This window comes from Haliotis rubra, unplaced genomic scaffold (genome assembly GCF_003918875.1).
Source record: "Haliotis rubra isolate DU_JTF1 unplaced genomic scaffold, ASM391887v1 Scf25, whole genome shotgun sequence".
Classification (NCBI taxonomy): domain Eukaryota; kingdom Metazoa; phylum Mollusca; class Gastropoda; order Lepetellida; family Haliotidae; genus Haliotis; species Haliotis rubra.
Window position 1 is genome coordinate 1,761,241 of NW_025766558.1, and position 25,556 is coordinate 1,786,796.

General features: G+C 44.6%; 1 protein-coding gene across 1 annotated transcript in view; it reads right to left on the reverse strand.

The window, feature by feature from the left end:
- The window catches only part of LOC124279412 (symplekin-like), a 47,540-nt gene extending 22,520 nt beyond the window's left edge, over positions 1 to 25,020 (reverse strand). The window contains exons 1-14 of the mRNA XM_046715233.1: positions 24,810 to 25,020; positions 23,517 to 23,585; positions 23,125 to 23,178; positions 17,432 to 17,505; positions 16,558 to 16,684; positions 9,975 to 10,081; positions 9,779 to 9,842; positions 5,074 to 5,225; positions 4,477 to 4,574; positions 3,943 to 4,097; positions 3,315 to 3,402; positions 2,579 to 2,751; positions 2,189 to 2,347; positions 1,985 to 2,084 (exon numbers count right to left, since the gene is read on the reverse strand). Coding sequence (XP_046571189.1) covers positions 1,985 to 2,084; positions 2,189 to 2,347; positions 2,579 to 2,751; positions 3,315 to 3,402; positions 3,943 to 4,097; positions 4,477 to 4,574; positions 5,074 to 5,225; positions 9,779 to 9,842; positions 9,975 to 10,081; positions 16,558 to 16,684; positions 17,432 to 17,505; positions 23,125 to 23,178; positions 23,517 to 23,585; positions 24,810 to 24,899 — 1,510 coding nt within the window. The 5' untranslated portion in view covers positions 24,900 to 25,020. The remainder of the gene's footprint in view (positions 1 to 1,984; positions 2,085 to 2,188; positions 2,348 to 2,578; positions 2,752 to 3,314; positions 3,403 to 3,942; positions 4,098 to 4,476; positions 4,575 to 5,073; positions 5,226 to 9,778; positions 9,843 to 9,974; positions 10,082 to 16,557; positions 16,685 to 17,431; positions 17,506 to 23,124; positions 23,179 to 23,516; positions 23,586 to 24,809) is intronic.
- Between the last annotated feature and the right edge of the window lie 536 nt (positions 25,021 to 25,556).

Here is a 25,556-nt window from a genome sequence, read left to right on the forward strand (position 1 = left end):
ATGGCTACAGTCAGTCCATGGTTGCAGTTATACCACAGTTACAGTCAATCCATCCTTACAGTTATACCATGGCTACAGTCAGTCCATTTTTACAGTTATACCATGGCTACAGTCAGTCCATTTTTACAGTTATACCATGGCTAGCTTCAATCCACTTTTACAGTTATACCACAGTTAGTCAATCCATGCTTACAGTTATACCATGGCTACAGTCAGCCCACTTTTACAGTTATACCATGGCTACAGTCAATCCATGCTTACAGTTATACCATGGCTACAGTCAGTCCATTTTACAGTTATACCATGGCTACAGTTAGTCCATGGTTACAGTTATACCACAGTTACAGTCAATCCATGGCTACAGCTATACCACAGTTAGTCAATCCTTGGTTACAGTTAAACCATAGTTACAGTCAGTCCATGGTTACATTGAATGGTTAGTCATACCATGATTAGTCAGTCCATGGTTACAGCTATACCACAGTTACAGTCAATCTATGGTTACAGCTAAACCATGGTTACAGTCAGTGCATGGCTACACAGTTATACCATGGTTACAGTCAGTCCTTATTTATGGCTAGATCATGGTACAGCTCGACAATGATGACAGTATTCAGTTAGACCACGGTTACAGTCCATCCATATTTACAGTTAGATCACGTTCACAGTTAGACAATGATTATAGTCTTCAGTTAGACCACAGTTACAGTCCGTCCATATTTACAGTTAGATCACGTTCACAGCTAGACAATGATGACAGTATTCAGTTAGACCACGGTTACAGTCCATCCGTATTTACAGTTAGATCACAGTTACCGTCTGTCCATATTTACAGTTAGATCACGTTCACAGTTAGCTAATGATGACAGTCTTCAGTGCGAACACAGTCACAGTCAGTCAATTGAAGTTACAGCTAGATCAAGTCACACTTAGTTAATGATGAAAGTCTTCAGTTAGACTACAGTTCCAGTCCGTCCATATTTACAGTTAGATCACGTTCACAGCTAGACAATGATGACAGTGTTCAGTTAGACCACGGTTCCAGTCCATCCATATTTACAGTTAGATCACATTCACAGTAAGACAATGATTATAGTCTTCAGTTAGACCACAGTTACAGTCCGTCCATATTTACAGTTAGATCACGTTCACAGCTGGACAATGATTATAGTCTTCAGTTAGACCACGGTTACAGTAGGTCCATATTTACAGTTAGATCACATTCACAGTAAGACAATGATTATAGTCTTCAGTTAGACCACGGTAACAGTCAGTCCATATTTACAGTTAGATCACATTCACAGTAAGACAATGATTATAGTCTTCAGTTAGACCACGGTTCCAGTCCGTCCATATTTACAGTTAGATCACGTTCACAGCTGGAAAATGATTATAGTCTTCAGTTAGACCACGGTTCCAGTCTGTCCATATTTACAGTTAGATCATGTTCACAGCTGGACAATGATTATAGTCTTCAGTTAGACCACGGTTACAGTAGGTCCATATTTACAGTTAGATCACGTTCACAGCTGGACAATGATTATAGTCTTCAGTTAGACCACGGTTACAGTCTGTCCATATTTACAGTTAGATCACGTTCACAGCTGGACAATGATTATAGTCTTCAGTTAGACCACGGTTACAGTCAGTCCATATTTACAGTTAGATCACGTTCACAGCTGGACAATGATTATAGTCTTCAGTTAGACCACGGTTACAGTCAGTCCATATTTACAGTTAGATCATGTTCACAGCTAGACAATGTTGACAGTCCATGCTTATAATCAGTCTGCATACAGAGATTCCCAGCAGGGCGACAAGTGTGAAAGGCAGAGTGAAACAGTGAAACATTTATATGCACAGCGAGCATAAGATCTTTCAGCAGAACATTCAGTATGTGAGAATTCCATATTCATTATGTGAGTTTTGAGTTTTACCGTTGACACGACAACCTGGTTCTGAAGTCACATGTAAACACACTTACCAACTAGTGTTTGGATGAGCTGTTTGGGTGATGTTGGTTCAAAGTTACTAGGAGAGGAAGGTGATGTATCTCCATCTCCGGATATGCCCTGCTCCATGGCCTGCGACATAAACATCATTGAATCAGTGACAGGAAAGGACTCTTTGTATCCCTATACAGGACGAAGGATATGAATTCTACACCGAACATTAGTTTGGTACTGACTGTTCTCTGGAGTTCCCCAAGTCCCTTGCCCATGCCTGCCATGGTCAGTTGTGTTGCTAGGAGACGGGCTATATGTCTGATCTGTGTCTCGGTACCAGCAGCGGCAATGGGGGTGTAGGTGGCCTGGAACTGGGCAGGGGCTGTGTCGGGGAGCATCACCTGAAATGATTACAGGAAGTGAAGAGAATGGACAAAGTTACTCTCAGTGTAACCCTTCTACCATACAGGACAAGGTTACTTACAGGGCAACTCTCCATAAACCATCGATATACCATACGCAGAAAGACAAGATCATCGACATACCATACTGAGGACAAGGTCATCGACATACCATACTGAGGACAAGGTCATCGACATACCATACTGAGAAGGACGAGATCATCAACATACCATACTGAGAAGGACAAGGTCTGCAACATTCTGTGGAGACAGACGAGGACAGAGATCATCAGCTGTTATATCGATGGCAGTCTGACGACTCGCACCGGTTGGTCGGTTGGACTCATTACGACTTGACCATGGTGTCATACCAATGTCATCGTCTTCTTCATCGGCAGCATCCTCCTGTAAACATCACATAAGACTGATATACACATAAATCAATATATATATTGTCATGGCTGGGTCCAGTCATCACTGGTGCTGTGGTTAATGTGCCAAGTGGGATCCTTCCGACACAAATCGGGGGTGTTGCCACAATAAAGTTTCTAGGTTTATTGTTTCAAATTAATTTTAGGGATATTATAAATCCATTTTACCACCTCTAATTTGAAAACACAGTCCCAATTCACTCACTTAACCTTTTTGATGAACCGGAGTTATAGAAAACTGAGTTGAAACAGTACTTGTTTGTCTTCCAATATTTCTGGCTGATGATTAAACGATAACTTAAACAACACAATATCCAGATTAATTTAATCAACAACTGTTATCTGTAACCAACTGAAACTGTGACAGCATCCTATGTTGTGTTTGTTTTAAGCGGCAATATTCCACACACATAACATGGCACTGTAAATAATCAAGTCTGGACAAGACAATCCAGTGATTGACACTGTGAGAATCTTTACAAGGTAGACCCATCTGGGACTAAAGACTGGGGAAGACCTTGACCTTGGGGACCCACCCTCCACCTTGGCTTTCTTGCTAGATGTCGATGGCTCATCATTCTTTCTCTTCCGACTTTCGTCAACTTTCGGCAGATACTTGCTCACCTGAATGTGCAGACAAAGACATATCATGTGACACAGAACAGTCATTATGATTCAAACTCATACACCTGAAATGTACAAATCAATGTGATTGTCTCAAGTGTAGAAGCTGGTTCCTGGTTGTCTGTAGTGGTGGGAGAATTCACAGGTGTATCGCCATATTTCAGCCATGTCCTGATGCCATGGATACAGGAGAACTATTCTGAGTCTACCCAAGTTCATCAAGAAGCTGTGATATTGCTGAGTATATATGACCAAGTGATGGCTGTTTGGGGTCAATGTAACAAGAGGCACAACAATTGACTATCATGCAGTAAACATGCAACAAAAATATGTGGAAATATTATACAATAATCAACCATTACTGCAAGTCTAGATTTGAAGGTATTTATTGAAAGTATTTGTATTATCGAGCTAAGAAAACATTATAATGGATGGTTACTCGACACATTTGCTAACAACATTAATTGTATTTCACAGGTTTATTTTTTTAACTGAAATGCTAAGATGAATATTGATCCACTTAGAACCCATAATTTTTACCTCTGACTGGCTGGCTCCAAGGTCAGTGAGCAGTGTTGTGATCTGGGTGACATGGTCGACAGAAGCGGGGTGCTTTAGGAGACTCATCATGTGCATCTTTAGGTTCTTCCTCACACTGGCTACTTGAGACTTGGCCAGAGTTGGCGGCAGGTTCACTGTGGAAAACATTAAACATAACTGAAGTTTGTGTGTGAGCGGTGGCGGAAGGTGCGAGATGAAGCTGTCATGTACCACTGCCACATTCAGGCTACTTGCAGCGATCTGCACATAATCTACCTGGCCAGGAGATCCAGTGATTAATGCAACTTGGATACAATGACATCATCCAATCTTGTTGGTAGCTTATCATGACAAGTATGGAATTCTGAAGACCAGTTCTTGCAGGATCGTCAAGGCAGACACAAGACATACAAACAACACAAGTCATTAGGTGTGGAGAATCTTGGTGAAACATCCAGTGTGGGGATTGTACAACCATGTCCTCATGTGTGAGGACAGTAAGTTATGGGAATGTTGTGAAATGTTGTAACCTACCATGGAGGGCTTCAAAAGCCTGGACAACCTGGTCGAAGAACAGCGGTCTCTGTCGAGCTACGTTTGTTAACGCTCCCATCACAGTCATCAGGTTGATACTGGCAAAGCAAATGTGAAAGGGCGTAAGTAAGAATATTTATGTTAAGATACACATATAAACACAACTGGTTCTATTGAGATAAAGAAAATACTGGAGCCTAAGAATGTAGGACACTCATGTTCATGATCTTTCTAAATAAAATATAATGATCAGATCCCCATGACAATCATCCCTTACAACAAGCAGCTGCCACCTCTACTGGCTACAAGGTTCCTTCCAGGATTTGGTTGGTTGGTTTGTTGTTTAATGCCACACTCAGCAATATTCCAGTTATATGGCGACGGTCTGTAAATGATCGAGTCTGGACCAGACAATTCAGTGATCAACAGCATGAGGGTTCCTATTAGGATAAGGTGTCTGCACAAAACACGAAGCTGTTTGAAGATTCCGGGTCAGAAAGGTTCTCCAGCAACCTGAGAAAGGGACCAGTTGGTCAGATGCAGGGCATTGTGTTATACCTGGAAGTGATTCCCGTGAGGAGAGCCTGTTGGCCTTACCTGGAGATGTGAGGGGAACCAAGGAAATGAAGCATCATCTCAAATGTTTTCAAGCCCTGGTCTTCTAGCTTCTTCTGTTTGAGGTAATGGCGACCATCAGGAATCATATCTAGGGACACGTCCCCCTCCTTCTGCTTCTGGGCATCAGAGTCCTGGGCACAAAGATCAACACATGATCATCACACACCCAGTCCTGGGCACAAAGATCAACACATGATCATCACACACCTAGTCCTGGACACAAGCCTCAACACACGATCATCACACACCCAGTCCTGGACACAAGCCTCAACACATGATCATCACACACCCAGTCCTGGACACAAAGCTTAACATATGATCATCACACACCCAGTCCGCGACACAAGGCTCAACACACGATCATCACACACCTAGTCCTGGACACAAGCCTCAACACACGATCATCACACACCCAGTCCTGGACACAAGCATCAACACATGATCATCACACACCCAGTCCTGGACACAAAGCTTAACATATGATCATCACACACCCAGTCCGCGACACAAGGCTCAAAACACGATCATCACACACCCAGTCCTGGACACAAGGCTCAACACAAGATCATCACACACCCAGTCCTTGACACAAGCCTCAACACATGAACATCACCCACCCAGTCCTGGACACAAAGATCAACACATGATCATCACACACCCAGTCCTGGACACAGAGATCAACACATGATCATCACACACCCAGTCCTGGACACAAGCCTCAACACACGATCATCACACACCCAGTCCTGGACACAAGCCTCAACACATGATCATCACACACCCAGTCCTGGACACAAAGATCAACACATGATCATCACACACCCAGTCCTGGACACAGAGATCAACACATGATCATCACACACCCAGTCCTGGACACAAGCCTCAACACATGATCATCACCCACCCAGTCCTGGACACAAGCCTCAACACATGATCATCACCCACCCAGTCCTGGACACAAAGATCAACACATGATCATCACACACCCAGTCCTGGACACAAAGATCAACACATGATCATCACACACTCAGTCCTGGGCACAAGCCTCAACACGCATCACGATCATCACACACCCAGTCCTTGACACAAGCCTCAACACATGAACATCACCCACCCAGTCCTGGACACAAAGCTTAACATATGATCATCACACACCCAGTCCTGGGCACAAGCCTCAACACGATCATCACACACCCAGTCCTGGACACAACCCTCAACAGCGATCATCACACACCCAGTCCTGGACACAAGGCTCAACACATGAACATCACCCACCCAGTCCTGGGCACAAAGATCAACACATGATCATCACACACCCAGTCCTGGACACAAAGCTTAACATATGATCATCACACACCCAGTCCTGGGCACAAGCCTCAACACGCGATCATCACACACCCAGTCCTGGACACAACCCTCAACACGCGATCATCACACACCCAGTCCTGGACACAAGGCTCAACACATGAACATCACCCACCCAGTCCTGGGCACAAAGATCAACACATGATCATCACACACCCAGTCCTGGGCACAAAGATCAACACATGATCATCACACACCCAGTCCTGGACACAAGCCTCAACACATGAACATCACCCACCCAGTCCTGGACACAAAGATCAACACATGATCATCACACACCCAGTCCTGGACACAAAGCTTAACATATGATCATCACACACCCAGTCCTGGGCACAAAGATCAACACATGCTCATCACACACCCAGTCCTCGACACAAGACTCAACACATGATCATCACACACTCAGTCCTCGACACAAGCCTCAACACACGATCATCACACACTGAGTCCTGGGCACAAAGATCAACACACGATCATCACACACCCAGTCCTGGACACAAGCCTCAACACACGATCATCACACACCCAGTCCTGGGCACAAAGATCAACACATGATCATCACACACCCATTCCTGGACACAAGCCTCAACACATGATCATCACACACCCAGTCCTGGACACAAGCCTCGACACATGATCATCACACACTCAGTCCTCGACACAAGCCTCAACACACGATCATCACACACCCAGTCCTGGGCACAAAGATCAACACATGAACATCACACACCCAGTCCTGGGCACAAAGATCAACACATGAACATCACACACCCAGTCCTGGACACAAGGCTCAACACATGATCATCACACACTCAGTCCTTGACACAAGCCTCAACACGATCATCACACACCCAGTCCTCGACACAAGCCTCAACACACGATCATCACACACTCAGTCCTGGACACAAGCCTCAACACATGATCAACACACACCCAGTCCTGGACACAAGCCTCAACACATGATCATCACACACCCAGTCCTGGACACAAGCCTCAACACATGATCATCACACACCCAGTCCTGGACACAAGCCTCAACACACGATCATCACACACCCAGTCCTTGACACAAGCCTCAACACACGAGATCATCACACACTCAGTCCTGGACACAAGCCTCAACACATGATCATCACACACTCAGTCCTGGACACAAGCCTCAACACATGATCATCACACCCAGTCCTGGACACAAGGCTCAACACACGATCATCACACACTCAGTCCTGGACACAAGCCTCAACACATGATCATCACACACCCAGTCCTGGACACAAGCCTCAACACACGATCATCACACACTAAGTCCTGGACACAAGCCTCAACACATGATCATCACACACTCAGTCCTCGACACAAGACTCAACACATGATCATCACACACCCAGTCCTGGACACAAGCCTCAACACATGATCATCACACACCCAGTCCGCGACACAAGCCTCAACACACGATCATCACACACTCAGTCCTGGACACAAGCCTCAACACATGATCATCACACACCCAGTCCTTGGACACAAAGCTGAACACACGATCATCACACACTCAGTCCTGGACACAAGCCTCAACACATGATCATCACACACCCAGTCCTGGACACAAAGATCAACACACGATCATCACACACCCAGTCCTGGACACAAGCCTCAACACACGATCATCACACACCCAGTCCTGGACACAAGGCTCAACACATGATCATCACACACCCAGTCCTGGACACAAGGCTCAACACATGATCATCACCCACCCAGTCCTGGACACAAAAATCAACACATGAACATCACACACCCAGTCCTCGACACAAGACTCAACACATGATCATCACCCACCCAGTCCTCGACACAAGACTCAACACGCGATCATCACACACCCAGTCCTGGGCACAAAGATCAACACATGAACATCACACACCCAGTCTGCGATACAAGGCTCAACACATGATCATCACACACTCAGTCCTGGACACAAGCCTCAACACACGATCATCACACACCCAGTCCTGGGCACAAAGATCAACACACGATCATCACACACTCAGTCCTGGACACAAGACTCAACACATGATCATCACACACCCAGTCCTGGACACAAGGCTCAACACATGATCATCACACACCCAGTCCTGGACACAAGCCTCAACACATGATCATCACCCACCCAGTCCTCGACACAAGACTCAACACATGATCATCACCCACCCAGTCCTGGACACAAGGCTCAACACATGATCATCACACACTCAGTCCTGGACACAAGCCTCAACACATGATCATCACACACCCAGTCCTGGACACAAGCCTCAACACACGATCATCACACACTCAGTCCTGGACACAAGCCTCAACACACGATCATCACACACCCAGTCCTGGGCACAAGCCTCAACACATGATCATCACACACCCAGTCCTGGACACAAGCCTCAACACACATCATCATCACACACCAGTCCTGGACACAAGCCTCAACACCCGACCGATCATCACACACCCAGTCCTGGGCACAAGCCTCAACACATGATCATCACACACCCAGTCCTGGACACAAGCCTCAACACATGATCATCACACACCCAGTCCTCAACAAGCCTCAACACATGATCATCACACACCCAGTCCTCAACACAAGCCTCAACACACGATCATCACACACCCAGTCCTGGACACAAGCCTCAACACATGATCATCACACACCCACCTAGTCCTGCACAAAGATCAACACACCACGATCATCACACACCCAGTCCTGGACACAAAGCCTCAACACATGATCATCACACACCCAGTCCTGGACACAAGCCTCAACACATGATCACCACACACCCAGTCCTGACACAAAGATCAACACATGATCATCACACACCCAGTCCTGGACACAAAGCTCAACACATGATCATCACACACCCAGTCCTCGACACAAGCCTCAACACATGATCATCACACACCCAGTCCTGGACACAAGCCTCAACACATGATCATCACACACCCAGTCCTGGACACAAGCCTCAACACATCATCACACACCCAGTCCTGGGCACAAAGATCAACACACGATCATCACACACCCAGTCCTGGACACAAGGCTCAACACATGAACATCACACACCCAGTCCTGGGCACAAAGATCAATAATATGGTCATCACACATAGGCAAGACATGATTTACTGATTCTAACTACCCTATCTTAATCAGAAATGGTCAACACCATCATCAATAATAATCACTGATGCCCCAATACATGTATCATGACGTGTTTCCACCCAGCGTGGTTGACATGAGAAAGACAAACATGTTGCCTGTGTGATGACTTACTGCAGATCTCTTGGAGAGAACAAGGACGACAGTCTCCAGGAACTTCACAACATGAGTTCGGATTCTGGAAATCAAAACCATTCACCATGAGAAACATTACTTATTCAGTTACACTCAATGGATAATATAAACAAATGACATTGAGTAACACTAAAGTTGAAAAACTGGTTTAATCTTGCTGACAAAAAACCCTTACCCATCATTTTCCGAGTCCAGCATTTCAAAGAGGCGAGATTTGAGTGTGTGCATCTGTTCCCACGATGCCGTCTTCTCTGCAGTCGCGGTCTTGGCCTTGCTCAGCCACTGCAAGGAAGGGAAATATTAGCATCCGTCTACTAACATTTGTATTAATTTGAAAATGTAATTTTCTGACTAAAATTGATATTTTATACTTATCCTGACTCATGCTAATTATGCTTGTCTCCTTCCTCTTGCAAATGATAGTGGAACACTTGAAATCCCTTGAAGTTCCCTTTAAAAAGGCGGACATAAAATCACTCACCCAAGAGTAGCGTCCCTTTCCTCCCTTTGGCGCCCAAATGGTCACATGATCAGCCATATTTGTCACTCTCTCCGTATGTAAGCCCGACACCCGGATTTACAGGGAAATCCAGAGTGCCATAAGAGGGGAGGTTGGGAGGGCTAACCTCATGAGTCAGGATAAGTATAAAATATCAATTTTAGTCAGAAAATTACATATTTTTCCTTATCCTGACTCATGCTAATTATGCTTGCAGAATCCGTCGGAAATGGTGGTGGGTCAAGCCACTTTCTGGATTCACTGGTTGTAGATTTACGTCCTGTACTACCCCCCTTGGGAACTTATGACGGCACTGTTGAAGATTCTTTCAACTTCTCTCTGATGAGTCTGGGGGGACCACAACTTGTCAGATTTCTTCAGAAACTTCTCCTGACATTTTCGTGTGGATTTTAGATATACTAATATTCCATTAGTTATCTATTGCAACTCCATCTCTTGATGCGCGCATCAAGTGGAGATGCGACCCTTCTTCATGTACGAGTATGTCCTATACAAGTACAGGGTCTATCACTCATGCTAGTCTGTCCTAGACGTGTGCATGGACTTATAGCCATTGCTCTCCAGAGCGTTGGTTTTCACAAGTCACGTGATAAAGGGGTGAGATTTACTCAGCGTCTTTGTGGAACCGTTAGTTGTTGTGCTACAACAAGTGGCCCAAACTGGTGAATGCCTGAGACGTCTTCAGTGGCAATGTCTCTGAGGTAGTGGTTGGCAAACACCGTGTTCGATCTCCAAAAGCAGCCCTCCATTATAGTTGTAATCGAGCAGTTTCCATGCAGAGCAAGTGTTGACGCCAGGGCTCTGACTTCATGTGGATTGGAGGCTCGTGGAGGCTCAAGTCCTGCTGCTTTATAGGCCCTTAGTATAACGGCTCTCATCCAGATCGATATCGTTGTCCTAGAGACTTCCGTGGGCGTCTCAGTGGATAAGGGGATGAATAGGCGCTTGAATTTTCGTCTCCTTGTTTTAGTTCTTTGTAAGTAGACTTTAAGTGCTCTGACTGGGCATAAGGATAGATCCTGCGTATCCTGTGGCCCAAGGACTGTAGATAGTGCTGGGATGTGGAACTGTCTGTCAGGCTGACCAGGCAGTTGGTTCTTGGCGATAAAATCCCATCTCAGTCCAAGATGTACGATGTCAGGATGTCTTGATTCAAATGCGTGTTCGTTCAAAGTCCAGAGCATGTATTTCTGACATCCTTGCAGCTGTTGCTAGGGCGATCAGGAACAGCGTTTTCTGAGTTAGTAGTTCAAAGGATGTCCGTTCTAGAGGCTCGTAGGCATCACTGGTGAGATGTTGTAAAACTATGTTGAGATCCCAGGCAGGAGCCTTAAATTTCTTTTGTTGGTCTTCCAACTTGAACGAGCGTAGTAGTGCCAGAATCTCTGGTACTTTGGTCAGCTTGATACCCGTTTTCATGGTGATAACTGTACTGAGGGCAGCTAAGTAAGTTGAGAGTGTTGAACCTTTTAAGTGTCTCGTCTGTCGTAGATGACATAAGTATTCCGCCACTTGAGGATGTGTTGCTTTCACCGCTGTAAAGCCTTTCCTCTTTGCATATTGTTCAAATCTCTGCCACTTGTCGTCGTACAAGTTGCGAGTTGATCTGCGTAGAGCTAGTGTTACTGCTTTCGCTGCTCTGGCGGAGTACCCTCTAGTCTTCAGGCAAGCTTTAATACGCTCCACGCGTGTAGCTGGAACAGTGTCGGGTTCCCGTGAGCTTGCTTGGTGTGTGGATGGACGAGTAGGTTCGACCACTCTGGTAGTTTCAGGGTTGGACTTCCGAGTTCTTGTATGAGGATGGGAAACCATACCCTCGCTGGCCAGTAGGGCGACCAAAATCAGTTGCAAGATAGTCGTCTGCTTGATTTACTGTATTACTTGTGGTAGCAGTGCAGGAGGCGGAAACGCGTAAGCGTTTAGTCCTTCCCATGAGATGCTTAGAGCATCTGTTGCCCATGCCTGAGGATCTGGAATCGGTGAGACGAACGTTGGTAGCTGTTTGTTGAACTTTGTTGCAAACAGGTCTATTAGTGGGGATCATATAGTTTGTCTGATGAACTGGAATGCTTCTGGATGCAACATCCATTCCGTCGGAGATGGTTGTAGTGGACGAGATAGGGCGTCTGCTATGACATTCTTTGCTCCCGGAATGTGGCATGCCTTCTTGTAGATGTTCAGGTCATCGACTATGCTGAACAGGAGAAAGCTGAGTTGTAGCAGACTTGTTGATCTTGTTGACCCTTGTTTGTTGATGTAAAACGCCACTGTGGAGTTGTCCGTGTGTACCATGAGTCGTGCGTTCTTTAGTACGCTGGACCAATGTTGTAAAGCGTTGATTACTGCTTTCATCTCCAACAGATTGATGTGTGACTTCTGATCCTGACTCGACCACTTCCCTGCTGCCACTTCGTTGTTGAAGTGCGCACCCCATCCTTGTAGGGAGGCATCCACGTAGAGATGAGTGTTGCAAACCGGCTCTGACAAAAGGTCCCTCCGCAAACGTTCGACTTCCGAGTCCACCATAGGAGATATGGTTTCAGGCTGTCCGGTAGTATTAACGGATCTAGGCTGTCTAGGTGGGCGTTCACAAATACTTGTAGTGGGCGCAACTGTAATCTCCCTCTGTGAGTCATGTCTTGAGCTGAGGTGAGTAGACCGAGCATGCTTTGCCAAGCACGTAGTGTCAACGGAGAGAGCAATGCTTGAGATATCATTTGTTGTATTTTGACCCAACGATCCTCTGGAACGACTATACGATTCACTGGTGTGATGAGTCGAATTCCTAGGAATTGCAGGTCTTGTTTTGGCTCCAGTTCCGACTTGAGGAGATTCACTAGCCATCCTAGTTGAGTGAGCAGCCTGATGGTGAAGTCTAGTTGCAGTCTGAGTTGACTGGGATCTTGATGAGCTTGAATCCCGTCATCCAGGTAGAAAGCACTGCGTAGACCTCGACGATGTAGATATGTGACGATGGGCTTGGTCACTCGAGTAAACAACCAGGGGGCCGATGATATTCCAAACAGTAGAACCTTCCACTGGAAAAGCTATCCGTTGAAAAGGAAACGTAGGTATTTCCTTGAGTCTGGATGTATCGGGATGTGGAGGTACGCATCTTGCAGATCTATGCTGGCGAGGTAGTCTGCTGGACGAACGAGATGTCGGAGCTGAGGAAGATGTATCATCTTGAATTTTGCTGGTCTGCGTAGATACTCCCGGTTGAACTTCCTCATGTTGTAGATGAGCCGAAATTTCTCCTTGGAATTCTTCTTCGGTACCAGGAAACTTGGGGAGTAAAACCCGGGCGTGATGAGATCTTGATCTATCTCTTCTACTGCCTCTTTGTTAAGTAGCGTCTTGATAGCATCGTCCAGTTTCTCTATCTGGTCGGCTGCATAGTTGAAGGCCATCGGGTTGCTTGTGAGCGGCGGAGTGGCTTCCAACTGTATCTTGTACCCTCTGCGCAGTATCTGGGATATGTAGTCGTCCTGTAGTATTCCCCAATTTTCCCAGTACCGTTGAAGACGTCCACCCACTGTCGAAGGTTGTACAGGAACGGCTGGGGGTGGAAGACTCCAGTCGTTCCGAACCTGGCCTTCAATGCTTGATTCCTCTTGCACCCCTGGTTGCTCGGCCTCTTCCGGGGTTACCTCTAGGAGCTCCGGTTGGGCGACGAAAGGAGCCTCTTCCTCCTTTCATGCTGGAATACTTCTTTTCTCTGGCTCTCTGGACTCCTGCAAACTTAGATTTGTTGGAGTAGCGCTGGGACGTCTGATGTATCACGTTAGCCAAAGTGTCAATGGATTTAATCATCATAACTTCCCTGGAGTCGTGAGAGACTTCTCTGGCGACTTCTTCAATTCCTCCTCCGAAGATGTAAGATGCTGACCATGGGGCTCTGTATAAAGACTTGGTGAAGCGTTCACTCCAAGTGCATGCTGACAATAACCCTTGTCTTCTCAGGAGAGTCAAGCCCGCTGAGGTGGATGCTAGGTGCTCCGACATAAATTGATGGTCTCTCTTCTGCATTAGTAGAGCGGAGTATATCATCCGGTCTTCTTCGGCCGAGGAATTCTTGAACTTCGAGATGAGTGTTTCGTTGATAGCCCTCGATCTGGCTAATCCGAAGAAAGTACGTCTGGTGGTTGTATCCAGCTGCGCTAACTTCTTATCCTCAATCTTGTAAGTTCTTTGACGGGAGTCAGTGATAATCTTATAGTCATCATCAACCTCTGGAGCCTTCAGGAAGGGTTCCATCCTATGTAGAGGGAATTTCCTGGCGTTGAATGTCGGGATGTGCTGACTCTGCGACTTGGTGGCTTTATCAAAAGCTGCATTGAGGTTGTCTGGTACTTGAGAGATCGGGTTGGTCGGTGGAAAGGTGAGTGTGTCGAAATCATCTTTGGACATCTTGTAGGTAAACGCCTCATCTGTGTCCTTAGAAGGTGATGATAAGTCCAAGCCATTGGCGATCCAGGAGTTAATTTCCGTATCGGAGAATACGCCTTCACCTTCATCCTCTGATTTAGACATCTCTCGCTCTAAGGATGCACGACGACTTGAGTCTCTATAGGATGATCTATAAGATGAGCTTCGCGCAGGCGATCGATCCCGATGTGATCTTGAATCCTTCCTGGAGGTTTGAGATAATTCTCTAGGCCTTCGCGAAGGTGGATTCCTGGGCGTAGCTTCCCCTCTGTAGGAGTGCCTTCTCGCAGGCTCTTGATGGGCGTCAGAGTCCGATGGAGATGACGACTCATATCTGCGACGTCTGTAGGGTTCGGGAGAACGCCTCGATTCCTTCCTGCGTGGAGACTTCTTAGCAGCACTCTCTGGGGCGTCTACTTCAGATGGGGAAGATCGTCATGTCCGTGAGCCTTCGCGCAGGCTTCCCTCTTCATCCAGATGTGGTGGGGAGACTGTAGAGCCTTCACGCAGGCTAGTAGACGTTGTAGCGGTCTTCATAGCAGCCTTCTCTTGAGCAAAGCGACGTTCCATCATCGACATCATCTGGTCTGTAAACTGTTGCATGAACAGTCCCGGGTTGAAGTTCTGCGTTGTCTGAAGAGACTGCTGCAGGGATGATGCATCTGATACTGAAGAGACGTCATCTAAGGCTCGCTGCACTCGTGAAGAGTTGACGCTGCTGCTATCTCTGGTACCCGATGTCTGCGTTGATAGTAGGTCTTCTGTCAAAGTCTGCGCTGATACCAATGCCGATGTAACTGTAGAAGCAGGCTTCGTCTTCCTACTGACGATGGTGACTTCAGGTATGAGGATGGGTGGATCATGATAAACATCTACTTCTTCCGGAGGAACAATCTCGGCTGAGAAAGACCTCGTCTTCTGTGTAGAGCTGATCTTAGACTTCGCTGAAGTCTTCATGGTAGTTGCCTTCTTCTTCTGCGAAGATGAAGATTTGGCCTTCTTCATCTGCGATGAGGTCAGCTCAGTAGACGATGATCTCTTATGGCCTCCGGCGTTCACCCCTGGTACATTGACCTGCTCCTGAGAAACGTTCAGCAATTCACTAAAAATTATGAATATCTGCAGCAGTGGTTAACACACAGATATCAGCGCAATCACTCGATTTCGACATGACTTGTGAATACCTACGTACCCAGTCCTTAGCACGTCTACTGATGGAGTAAAGGTAAATAAATTCAACCGAATTTAAATTTACACAAGACTTACAGCGAGAGCTGAAAGAACATGAAACAGTGCAATTAGGACATAATAAATTAGGGTCAGCCGCAGACACTCGGTACCTACAACAAATACAAGTTTTCATCAAATGTAAACATGAAGAAAACACATGTCAAACAACGGAAAATTTAAATCAAATTCCACCGTAATGTAGAATATAATCCTAAAAACCGTATACAGCAATAATTTTGATGTACGGTCCGAAAATATAAAAGGATACGTGCCGTATAGGGACCCAGGTGCTCTCACAACGGTCCTCAAGGGCGAAGGAGAGAGTGACAAATATGGCCGATCATGTGACCATTTGGGCACCAAAGGGAGGAAAGGGACGCTACTCTTGGGTGAGTGATATTACGTCCGCTTTTTTAAAGGGAACTTCAAGGGATTTCAAGTGTTCCACTATCATTCGCAAGAGGAAGGAGACAAGCATAATTAGCATGAGTCAGGATAAGGAAAAATATGAAGTTTGTTTCAGAACACCTTAAAAATAATTATCTAAATAGGGTGCATTTTACACTTGATATACACCTACCTGTACCGTACACTTGAACATTTGGATGGATGACAGAATGACCTTTTTCTGGACATTGACGTTCTCGTCTGCCAAGAGCATGTTCAGGCTAGGAAGAACCTTGGAGAGGATTTCTGGGTCTTTTTTGCTGAGAGGAAACAAAGTAAAACAGCTGTGCTCATGCTTGTTATAACATACAAATAGGAAGTTCCATGAATTTACCCATATGTAGATAAAGGTCTCTCCTTGGGAAAAGAGGTCTTTATGTGTGTTCCACCGTCCAGCTCCAATCAAAACAGAAGCTGAGTAGAAGTAACCACGAGATTCTCCATCACAGATACTTGTGTTCCAAGTGCATTTGGGTAGTTCAAACTGGATAATGCCTGTTATGTATATTTAGATTTGATTGATTGATCAAATCTGGGTTTAGAAAACTTATATACTGGAAACAATGCCCTCTGTTATTTGTTTATTTGTTGTGTATTTAGATATGATGATTGGTCTGTAAATTGACCAATGATCAACAGCATGAGCATCAATCTACACAATTGAGAATCATGGGATACATCTTACAACAAGCAAGTGCTGCTGAAGACCAATTCTAACCCAGATCTTCACGGGTCAAATAAAGACGTTGAAACAAGCAACACAAAAACATAAACTAAGGTGGTTAAAACAATATCAACAGATGTTTATTTATAGCCATACTAATCAATATCCCAGCTATATGATATCAGAGAGAAATAATCCAGTAAAAATTGTAAGCAATGACCCACACCAAAGGTTACGATGACATGCCATCAACCCATGTTGACATGTCACACAGTCCAGGGTCAACCCACCACCATGGTTGCCTTCTATGTCAAGCACAGGTGGCTAGAGAACCAATCATTACCATGCTTCTTCCATGAAGCCAATCACGAATCTCTTCACATCCACTGCTCGGTCACTTTGGAAAGCCAAAATTTCCTAAAAGGAAAGAATAACCCTTTAGTACAGACAATCACTGTCACATTCACTAGTATTTAGGTGCCTTGCATTGATAGACAACAACACAGTAGATTCAATACAGATGTGAGTAACATACCAACGTCAATGTTGGGTTGGTGATATCATTGTCAAGGTGGCCAGTCGTAATGGTGCAACATTGATAAACTGTCTAACATGCTCATTAAAACCCTATAAAACATTTTCCATTGAAAGGATGCCTCCATGTGCATTAAAACTGCATGTTCCTTTTCTACCAAGCATTACGTGTAATTGAAAATTTTAACCATAAAGTCTATATTTATATACTTATCCTATCTCACGTATTGTACTCTCTCTCCTTTAATGCAACAAATGAGTGGAAACAAAATAACTGAGAAACATCCAGTGCATGGTGCTCTGATATACGAGTGCCGGTTGCCAAGGCAACCAGGAAGAAGGTCTTGAATGATATGCGTTCAATAGCCGAAGCAACTCTCTGCGAATATCCCTTAGCTAAGAGAGATTTCTGAAGATGGACCATACATGAAGATTTAGCGTTTGCAGTGATGCGTGACTCTGTGTGAGGATGAAGTAATAGGTCATTTCAATTGGGTGGGCAGGATGGATTTGGTTCACCAAGATGAAGTAACTTGATGAACCAACTTCTCGCTGGCCAGTAGGGCACGACCAAAATCAGTGTTATCTGTTTGGTTGTCAGTACCTTCTGTAACACTCTGGGTAGAAGAGCTGTTGGAGGGAAGGCATAGGCGTTTAGACCTCCCCACGAGATTGCTAGTGGGTAGAAGAGCTGTTGGAGGGAAGGCATAGGCATTTAGACCTTCCCACGAGATTGCTAGTGCATCCTGATCCCATTCGTCCGGAATGGGAGATACAAACTTTGGAAGTTAATGGTTGAATCTCGTTGCGAATAAGTCCACCTGTGGTCTGGTTAACGGGTAACACATCGTCTGGAATATTGATGGGAGCAACTTCCATTCTGTGGGGGATGGTTGACTTGACCGGGATAGAGCGTCTGCATTGACATTCTTGATACCCGGAATGTGTCTCGCCCTTACGACGATGTTGTGGGAGTCTATTAGTTCATAGAACCGTAGCGCCCAATCGAGATGTGATGAGACTGTTGATCCCAGATGGTTGATGTAAAAGACCACTGTGGCATTGTCCGACTGAATCAGGTGATTGGTGGACTGTAGATGATTCGACCAATGTTCTATTGCTAGAACTGCTTTGAATTCTAGCTCGTTGATGTGCCAGGTCTGTTCTACGAATGACCACTGCCCTGCCACCTGATGATCGCCCAGATGTGCTCCCCAACCTAGTTGGGAGGCATCTACGAATAGGTGATGCGTCGGAATGAAAGGCTGCAAAGAGACTCCTCCTCAAACATTCTGTTCTTTGAGGCACCACTGCAGGTAAGGGTGGAGTCATGGTGGAAGTTGAATCAATACATTGGTATCTTGAGCATGTAGGTACGGCCGTAGAAAACGTTGAATCCTGTAAGTGTGTGCCTGAGCTGACGTGAGAAAGCCCAGCAGCTCCTGCCATTGGCAAAGAGATCTCCCTTGAGGTGAGGTGAGGTGAAATTGGGAGTAACGTCGTGCTTGAAAATATTTCGCTCATATGACGACGTGCATGCGTGTGTATGTGCGGCTGCTTGTACTAGCCCAGACTTCAGCTGGTTTTATAGTGCTAGCCCACTGAGATACCATGCCGCAGTGAAGCATGAATACCCCACTCAGACACATTATACTGACTCCGAGCCGACCAGTCCTTGTTGTACCCATTAATGCCGAGCGCCAGGCAGGGACCAACAAGTACCATATTTTAATGTCTTTTGGTATGACGCGGCCGGGGATCGAACCCACGACCTTCCGCTCTCCGGGTGGACGCTCTAACCATTACACCACGGAGGCGGTCAGATCTCCCTTGAGATAAGGCATGGGGAACCCATCGTTGTATCTTCAACCATCTGTCCTGGGGTACAAACAATTTGCCCTGCTTTGTGTCGAATATTGCTCCTATAAACTGTAGTCTCTTGGTCGGTGTTAGTTCCAACTTCTTTTCGTTCACTAACCATCCCAAATGACGAAGTAGTTGAGTGGTGAACTGAAGATGTTGAAGCAGGGTCGACTGGTTTTGTTACGCCTGGATACAGTCGTCGATAAAGATTCAAACGTGATCCCTCGACAGTGGAGGAATCCAGAGATGGGCTTGGTTATCCGAGTGAAAAGCCACGGTGCCGTAAATTCCAAACGGCAGGACTTTCCATTGGTATTGGTAATGTATGCCTTTACAGACGAACCGTAGATATCTGCGATGATTGGGATAAATCGGCACATGTAGGTAGGCATCTTGGAGATCTAAACTGATGAGATAGTTCCCCCTTCTTCGGGATAGTCCCGAGCAAATTGATTGAAACCATCCGAAGTGGGGCGGAAGTGGAAGGTAGTGAGCGTTGAACATTTTCATTTTGAAAATGAATCGCAGTTTGTCGGAGTCTTTCTTTGGGACAAGAAATAATGGAGAATATAGCCTGGACCGAGCGACTGGATTGCTAATTTCTCTAGCAACGTACCTATCCTGGTACATAGAACTTTAAGCTGGCTGGTTGGATAGGTTCGATGCAACGGGCTGGTAGTGAGAGGCGGCATACTGATTAGTGGTAGTCTGTATCCTGTCACTGGGGTATTCATGACAAACGGATCGCTCAATATTTTCCAGTTGGGTGCGAATAGTCCCTGTCTTCCGCCTACAGAGGTATATACAATCGGCACGACTGGAGGTCCTAGTCGTGCGATGATGTCCTTGAGTCACTGTTGTCCCGAGCAGTCTCCAGTCCTGGAGGTCCTAGGGGTACGACAGGATGAGGTTCCCCGGAATGACTTAAGTCCGGGTTAGATGGAGTGAAGTAAGAAGAGCTTCCTGCAACTGGGTTTTCTGAAGTTGCACAAGATCCACCGAAACCTGGAACTGGTTTTCTCTCTCCCATTTAAACGATACCTCGGGGACCATGGTTGTCTCCTCCCATGAGGGTATCTCATGGCTAGCACATAACCCCAAAACTGACATATCTGGTCGAAAACAGTAGACAACTGTTCAATAATCACGTTCATCGCACCTCTGATGTAAGCATCCTGGTTAGATACTGCATGTAGTAATGTCTCACTCACTGCATCAATAGAGGATAAAATACAGTTCAAAGCTGGAAGAGTTAATTGAATGGATGTTTCCAGGTGCGCTAGTTCTCTATCTTCAACCAAGAACGGAGAAATATTCTTCTTCGGGCATAGTGCATTAATATCTTCATCCATTGTAGGAGCCATGGCAAGACTATCAGTCCATGTACATGTGCCGCACTGGTTGAGAATCTTGGTGCAGAGAACCCATCTCAAACACGCTTAAGATTCTTGAAGTCCAAATCTAATGATCCTGTCATGTGAGTGATACAGTCTCTTGGTGGTAAAGTAATGGATGACAAATCCTGTCCCTTCATGCAATACGATGAAATACTATCTTCTGCTGAAGTGCTTCTTGATAAGTTCAATTTCTCCACAATCCATGCTAAAACCTGGCCTGGTTCGGTGATATCAAAACTCCCATCAGATCCAGATATTTCGTCCGAATGATTCGGTGACAAAGTCTCGTGTGGACGTAATGGAGTAATAGTCGGTAGAGCAGCTGTGGGTACTGGTATCTGGATAGACATCGTAGGTACAGGAGGTATCGTAGTTGCCGGCTGCTGCACAGTTGACAAGGCAGTAGTGAATGCTCGCTACAACATCTCAAAATTAGGTTGTTGATTGGAGATGACATTCCCCGTAGTTACCAATGACGTAGGCAAAGTATGTTTTGCTGAAGTGGTATCTCACTATGACTACCCGAATCCATATTCCTAGGCTGAGGTACAATATTCACCGAATCGCCGTGAGGATTCGAACCGCAATCTGAGGTGCTCTCGAAACTGTACTGGAAGATCATCGGCGGTTCGTCACATGAGCGTTTGCATGACGTGAGTCCGAATGATGTGAATTCGATGAATGGTCATGGCTCGAATCTGAACGAATAGGAGACATTCGACGATCCTCCATAGATGAAAAACCCTTCGAATGCGACTTCGATGATGAGGAATTGTGAGAACTCCTGCCTGATGATAGCGATCAATCTCTCGATGAATGATGGCTAGTTGATTGTCGATGTCCGACTGAAGTAACTGGTGGCACTACCGAAACTACTGAAGCGATCGATGGAACAAGTGGTGAAAGATTCAACGCATCACTCGGCACTGTCGGTATGAGATGAGATAGATCAACTGATTGATGCGTTGTAGGATCACTGATAGGTAGGTTCTTTGCTCCCGATGTTGTAGGTAATCGTGACAACGTCGAACATAGGTTCGACACGCCTGAAGTTCCCGTCTGGTCTGTCTTATCTATGACCAAGACTCTCGAAGATTTAGATGATCGATGCGACGAAAAAAAATCTTCATTCCCCAATATAAGGCGAAGATTCACAATAGTCTGAAGAAGCATCCAGAAAATCATCCCTAGGTTTGGACGATGGTGCGTGGGATCTCCTTTTGCTATCTACTTTCAATGGAAGATGGGCCATGCTCTTCTTAAAACTCCCAGTCTCTGTCCATGCGCCCGGTGCCCAACTTTCTTATATTCAGTAAAAGTCAAAGGTTTACAATAGGAACAATGGTTATCCCAGAAGTAAAAACCCACACAATACACACATGATGTATGGGGATCAGCAACAGAAAAGATAGTTCTACATTTATCACAAAGTTTCCTCTTTCTAGAGGAATATGTTTCTTTCTTTCCCATATTCTTGTTGGAAAAATGTTAGTTCACAAATTAGCGGGAGAATAATCACTAAGGAATGGTCATGTGACTAGGCAGTTGAGTGTGACGCATGCCTCTCGCGAGTGATAGCGAGATGTCCAGGCAGGAGTACAACATGGAGGGCGGGTGCTTGGACCGCAGGCCGAGATAAGTTCACAAGTTTTTTCGTTTCCACTTATTCGTCAAATTAAAGAGAGAGAGTACAATACATGAGATAGGATAAGTTTAAAAATTACATCCATTTCCTTTTTCCTTATCTCAGCATGTCATTGGTTGAGAAAATGTTAATGAAAACAGATCTGGAAAACCACAGGAATGGACCCAGGATATGGAATGGAAATGTGAGTGAGTGAGCAAATGAGTGAGTGAGTTTGGTTTTACGCCGCTTAGTGCAATATAACAGAGGGGACATCAGAAATGGGATTCACACATTGTACACATGTGGGGAATCGAACCCGGGTCTTCGGCATGAGAGCAAACGCTTTAACCACAAGGCTACACCACTGCCCTATAACGAAATGAATATCTTGAGATCACTAGAAATAACAAAAGGACTCAATCTAACAATATTGGGAATAAAAACACTGGTTCAATTGATAATGTCCTTAAATGATGTTCATCACAAACATACTGACTTTCTTATCAAACAGCATTCTTTTCACAGTAATAATAGACTATAACTAGAGTTAAGTACATGTAAACATTAGGCCTAAGTATACTCAGCAAAAAAAACACAAGGCCAAAGTATACTCACATCTAAGAAATTATCAAGAAGTGTTGGATCTTTATGAACAATCAGCTCTTGAACCTGGAAAATAGATATGAATCATGACAATGTATTAAAGGTTTTACATGTCATACATCCAGTGTCATGACTACTAATACATCAGATACTCATGGCTAAAGCTGCCATCTTGCAATAAGTTCCCAATAACCATGACAACCCAAACTATTTTTGGCATCATTTTGGACAGAATATAGACAGTGACTTATGTTATAGCGTTATATTTTACAACAGTTTAACGTGTTGTGAATATTCTGAAAAGCCAGACACATACAAGAGCTGCCATCACGATTGCTTCAGCCTCACTCAATAGAAAAGACCTGGAGCACAATGTTATCACCACGATCCATCAACGCACTTACCTGTCTGAGATTGCTGATCTTTTGGGCATCTCTCTGGGCTAAGGAAGCCTGATTCAGGAGCTCCACCACCTGGAAATTATCACCCATATTTAAAACAAAACAGGAATAATATAACATCAGCAAGATTGTGATAATGCTGATCACAATTAAGATTACAGAACAATGAAACATGACTAGTGAGCATAACTTTCAGGAAAGTTTCAGACATAAAATAGTGATGATTACACACGGCCATTTAGAAAGTGGTCAAATGCAACATATGTTATATTTGGGATAACACTTTCTTAGTAAAGTACAAATTCTAGTACTTTTGGTGGGGGTTGAGTCCCATTCGGGATTCGAACCCACACCCTCAGAGTCAGGCACCAAATCGCCAGCACACAAAGTCAGCGAAGTATTGAAAAAAGAAAAAAAAGTACTAGAATTTGTACTTTACTAAGAAAGTGTAATCCCAAATATAACATATGTTGCATTTGACCACTTTCTAAATGTCATTGTGTAATCATAGCTTTCAGCCGTGGGAGCCATGCCAATTTACACTTATCGGAGGGGTACACAAAGTCCGCAGTCTAGACTACCAGTTGTCCGACTTCCATTTTTGTGGAACTCGTGATGGCTGAGCGGGTTAGACGGCTGACTTTGTGTGCTGGTGATTTGGTGCCTGACTCTGAGGGTGTGGGTTCAAATCCCACATGGGACTCAAACGTTATCTTTTATAAGTTAGATGTTTTACATGTGTTCAAGTCTTACTTGAATTAGGTTGTCATCTTGTCACAAATCGTTTGATAGCTCATCCAAGTAGGACATAGATAGACTGATCACCAAAATTTAATAGTTCATAAAAATAGAACATTCCAAATAGCTATCAGCAATTGAGCTAGATACTGTAGATAATAGACTTTAAGGTATCACATTAACTTTCATTTGCATTTGTTGAAAGAGAGTCACATTTCGAAACTTCATATTTAGTTAGTTTAGTTTTCAATTCCACTGCACAACGCTGATTGTTTCTTACTGATCGGAAAACCCATAATACAATATTGTTATTTCGATATTTCCATAAATTTTGACAATATTGTGCTACCTAACTTCTAAAATGCTACTCAAAGACGTTGTTATTTTGAAATGAGCTCTGGACTAATACATCATCATAAGTGTATATCCCTGGTGACCAGATTGGGACAAGCCAAATACTTTTGTATGTCCTAACAACCTATGGTTACAGCTGTCAATTGCCTCGAAACTGGTTCATGTCGATGACAGCGCTCCGTATTTATGAACATAATAGTTTACCCGTTCATATGTCGATGTTGTCTGTTCTGCTTCTGCATCCTCCTCAATGAAGAACTGAGCGGCGGTTGACCTACGACTTTCGCCTGACATGATTTATTTGTCTTAGGTGGAATTCATGTGATTCAATGAAACAAAAAACTATAAATGCACGAGGAATTCAATGTATCTTTGTCATGTAGTGTTTTCATGCCGCATGAACGAAGCCGCCATATTTAAATGTCGTAAAGGGGTCGCGATGAGTTATCGTTGTCGTAAAACATCGCGTTAATAAAATGAAGTAAAGCGAAATCAATAACATGCATACAAACGTATTTTATATCATAAAATTGTCAGTATAACAAATAAGTGTCCAAGAACAAACTATTTCACCAAATATAATCAAGTCTAAATGTCGCATATATCTGGAAATTTTACAGGCGCTTTCATCGATAATAAGAAAAAGGTTATATTTAATGTTGAAACTGTTCCAAAATGAAATCTTTGCTTTTCAGTTATATTCCTGATTGCATGAATATCTCTAGTTTCGTTTCTGTCTTCCGAAAACATGTAGTGATAAAATCACAAATACCTTCTGGAAAAACTATCTTGTTAGCACTTCATGAATACTCTCGCACAATTTCTACACAATCGTTTGAAGACTTCATTACAGAACCAGTGTGTTATAACAATAATATCTTGGTTGCTAATAACCCAGTATTAAATCCTCATGGTTTGACAGAGGCATTGGCAGAATATCAGATTTCATGA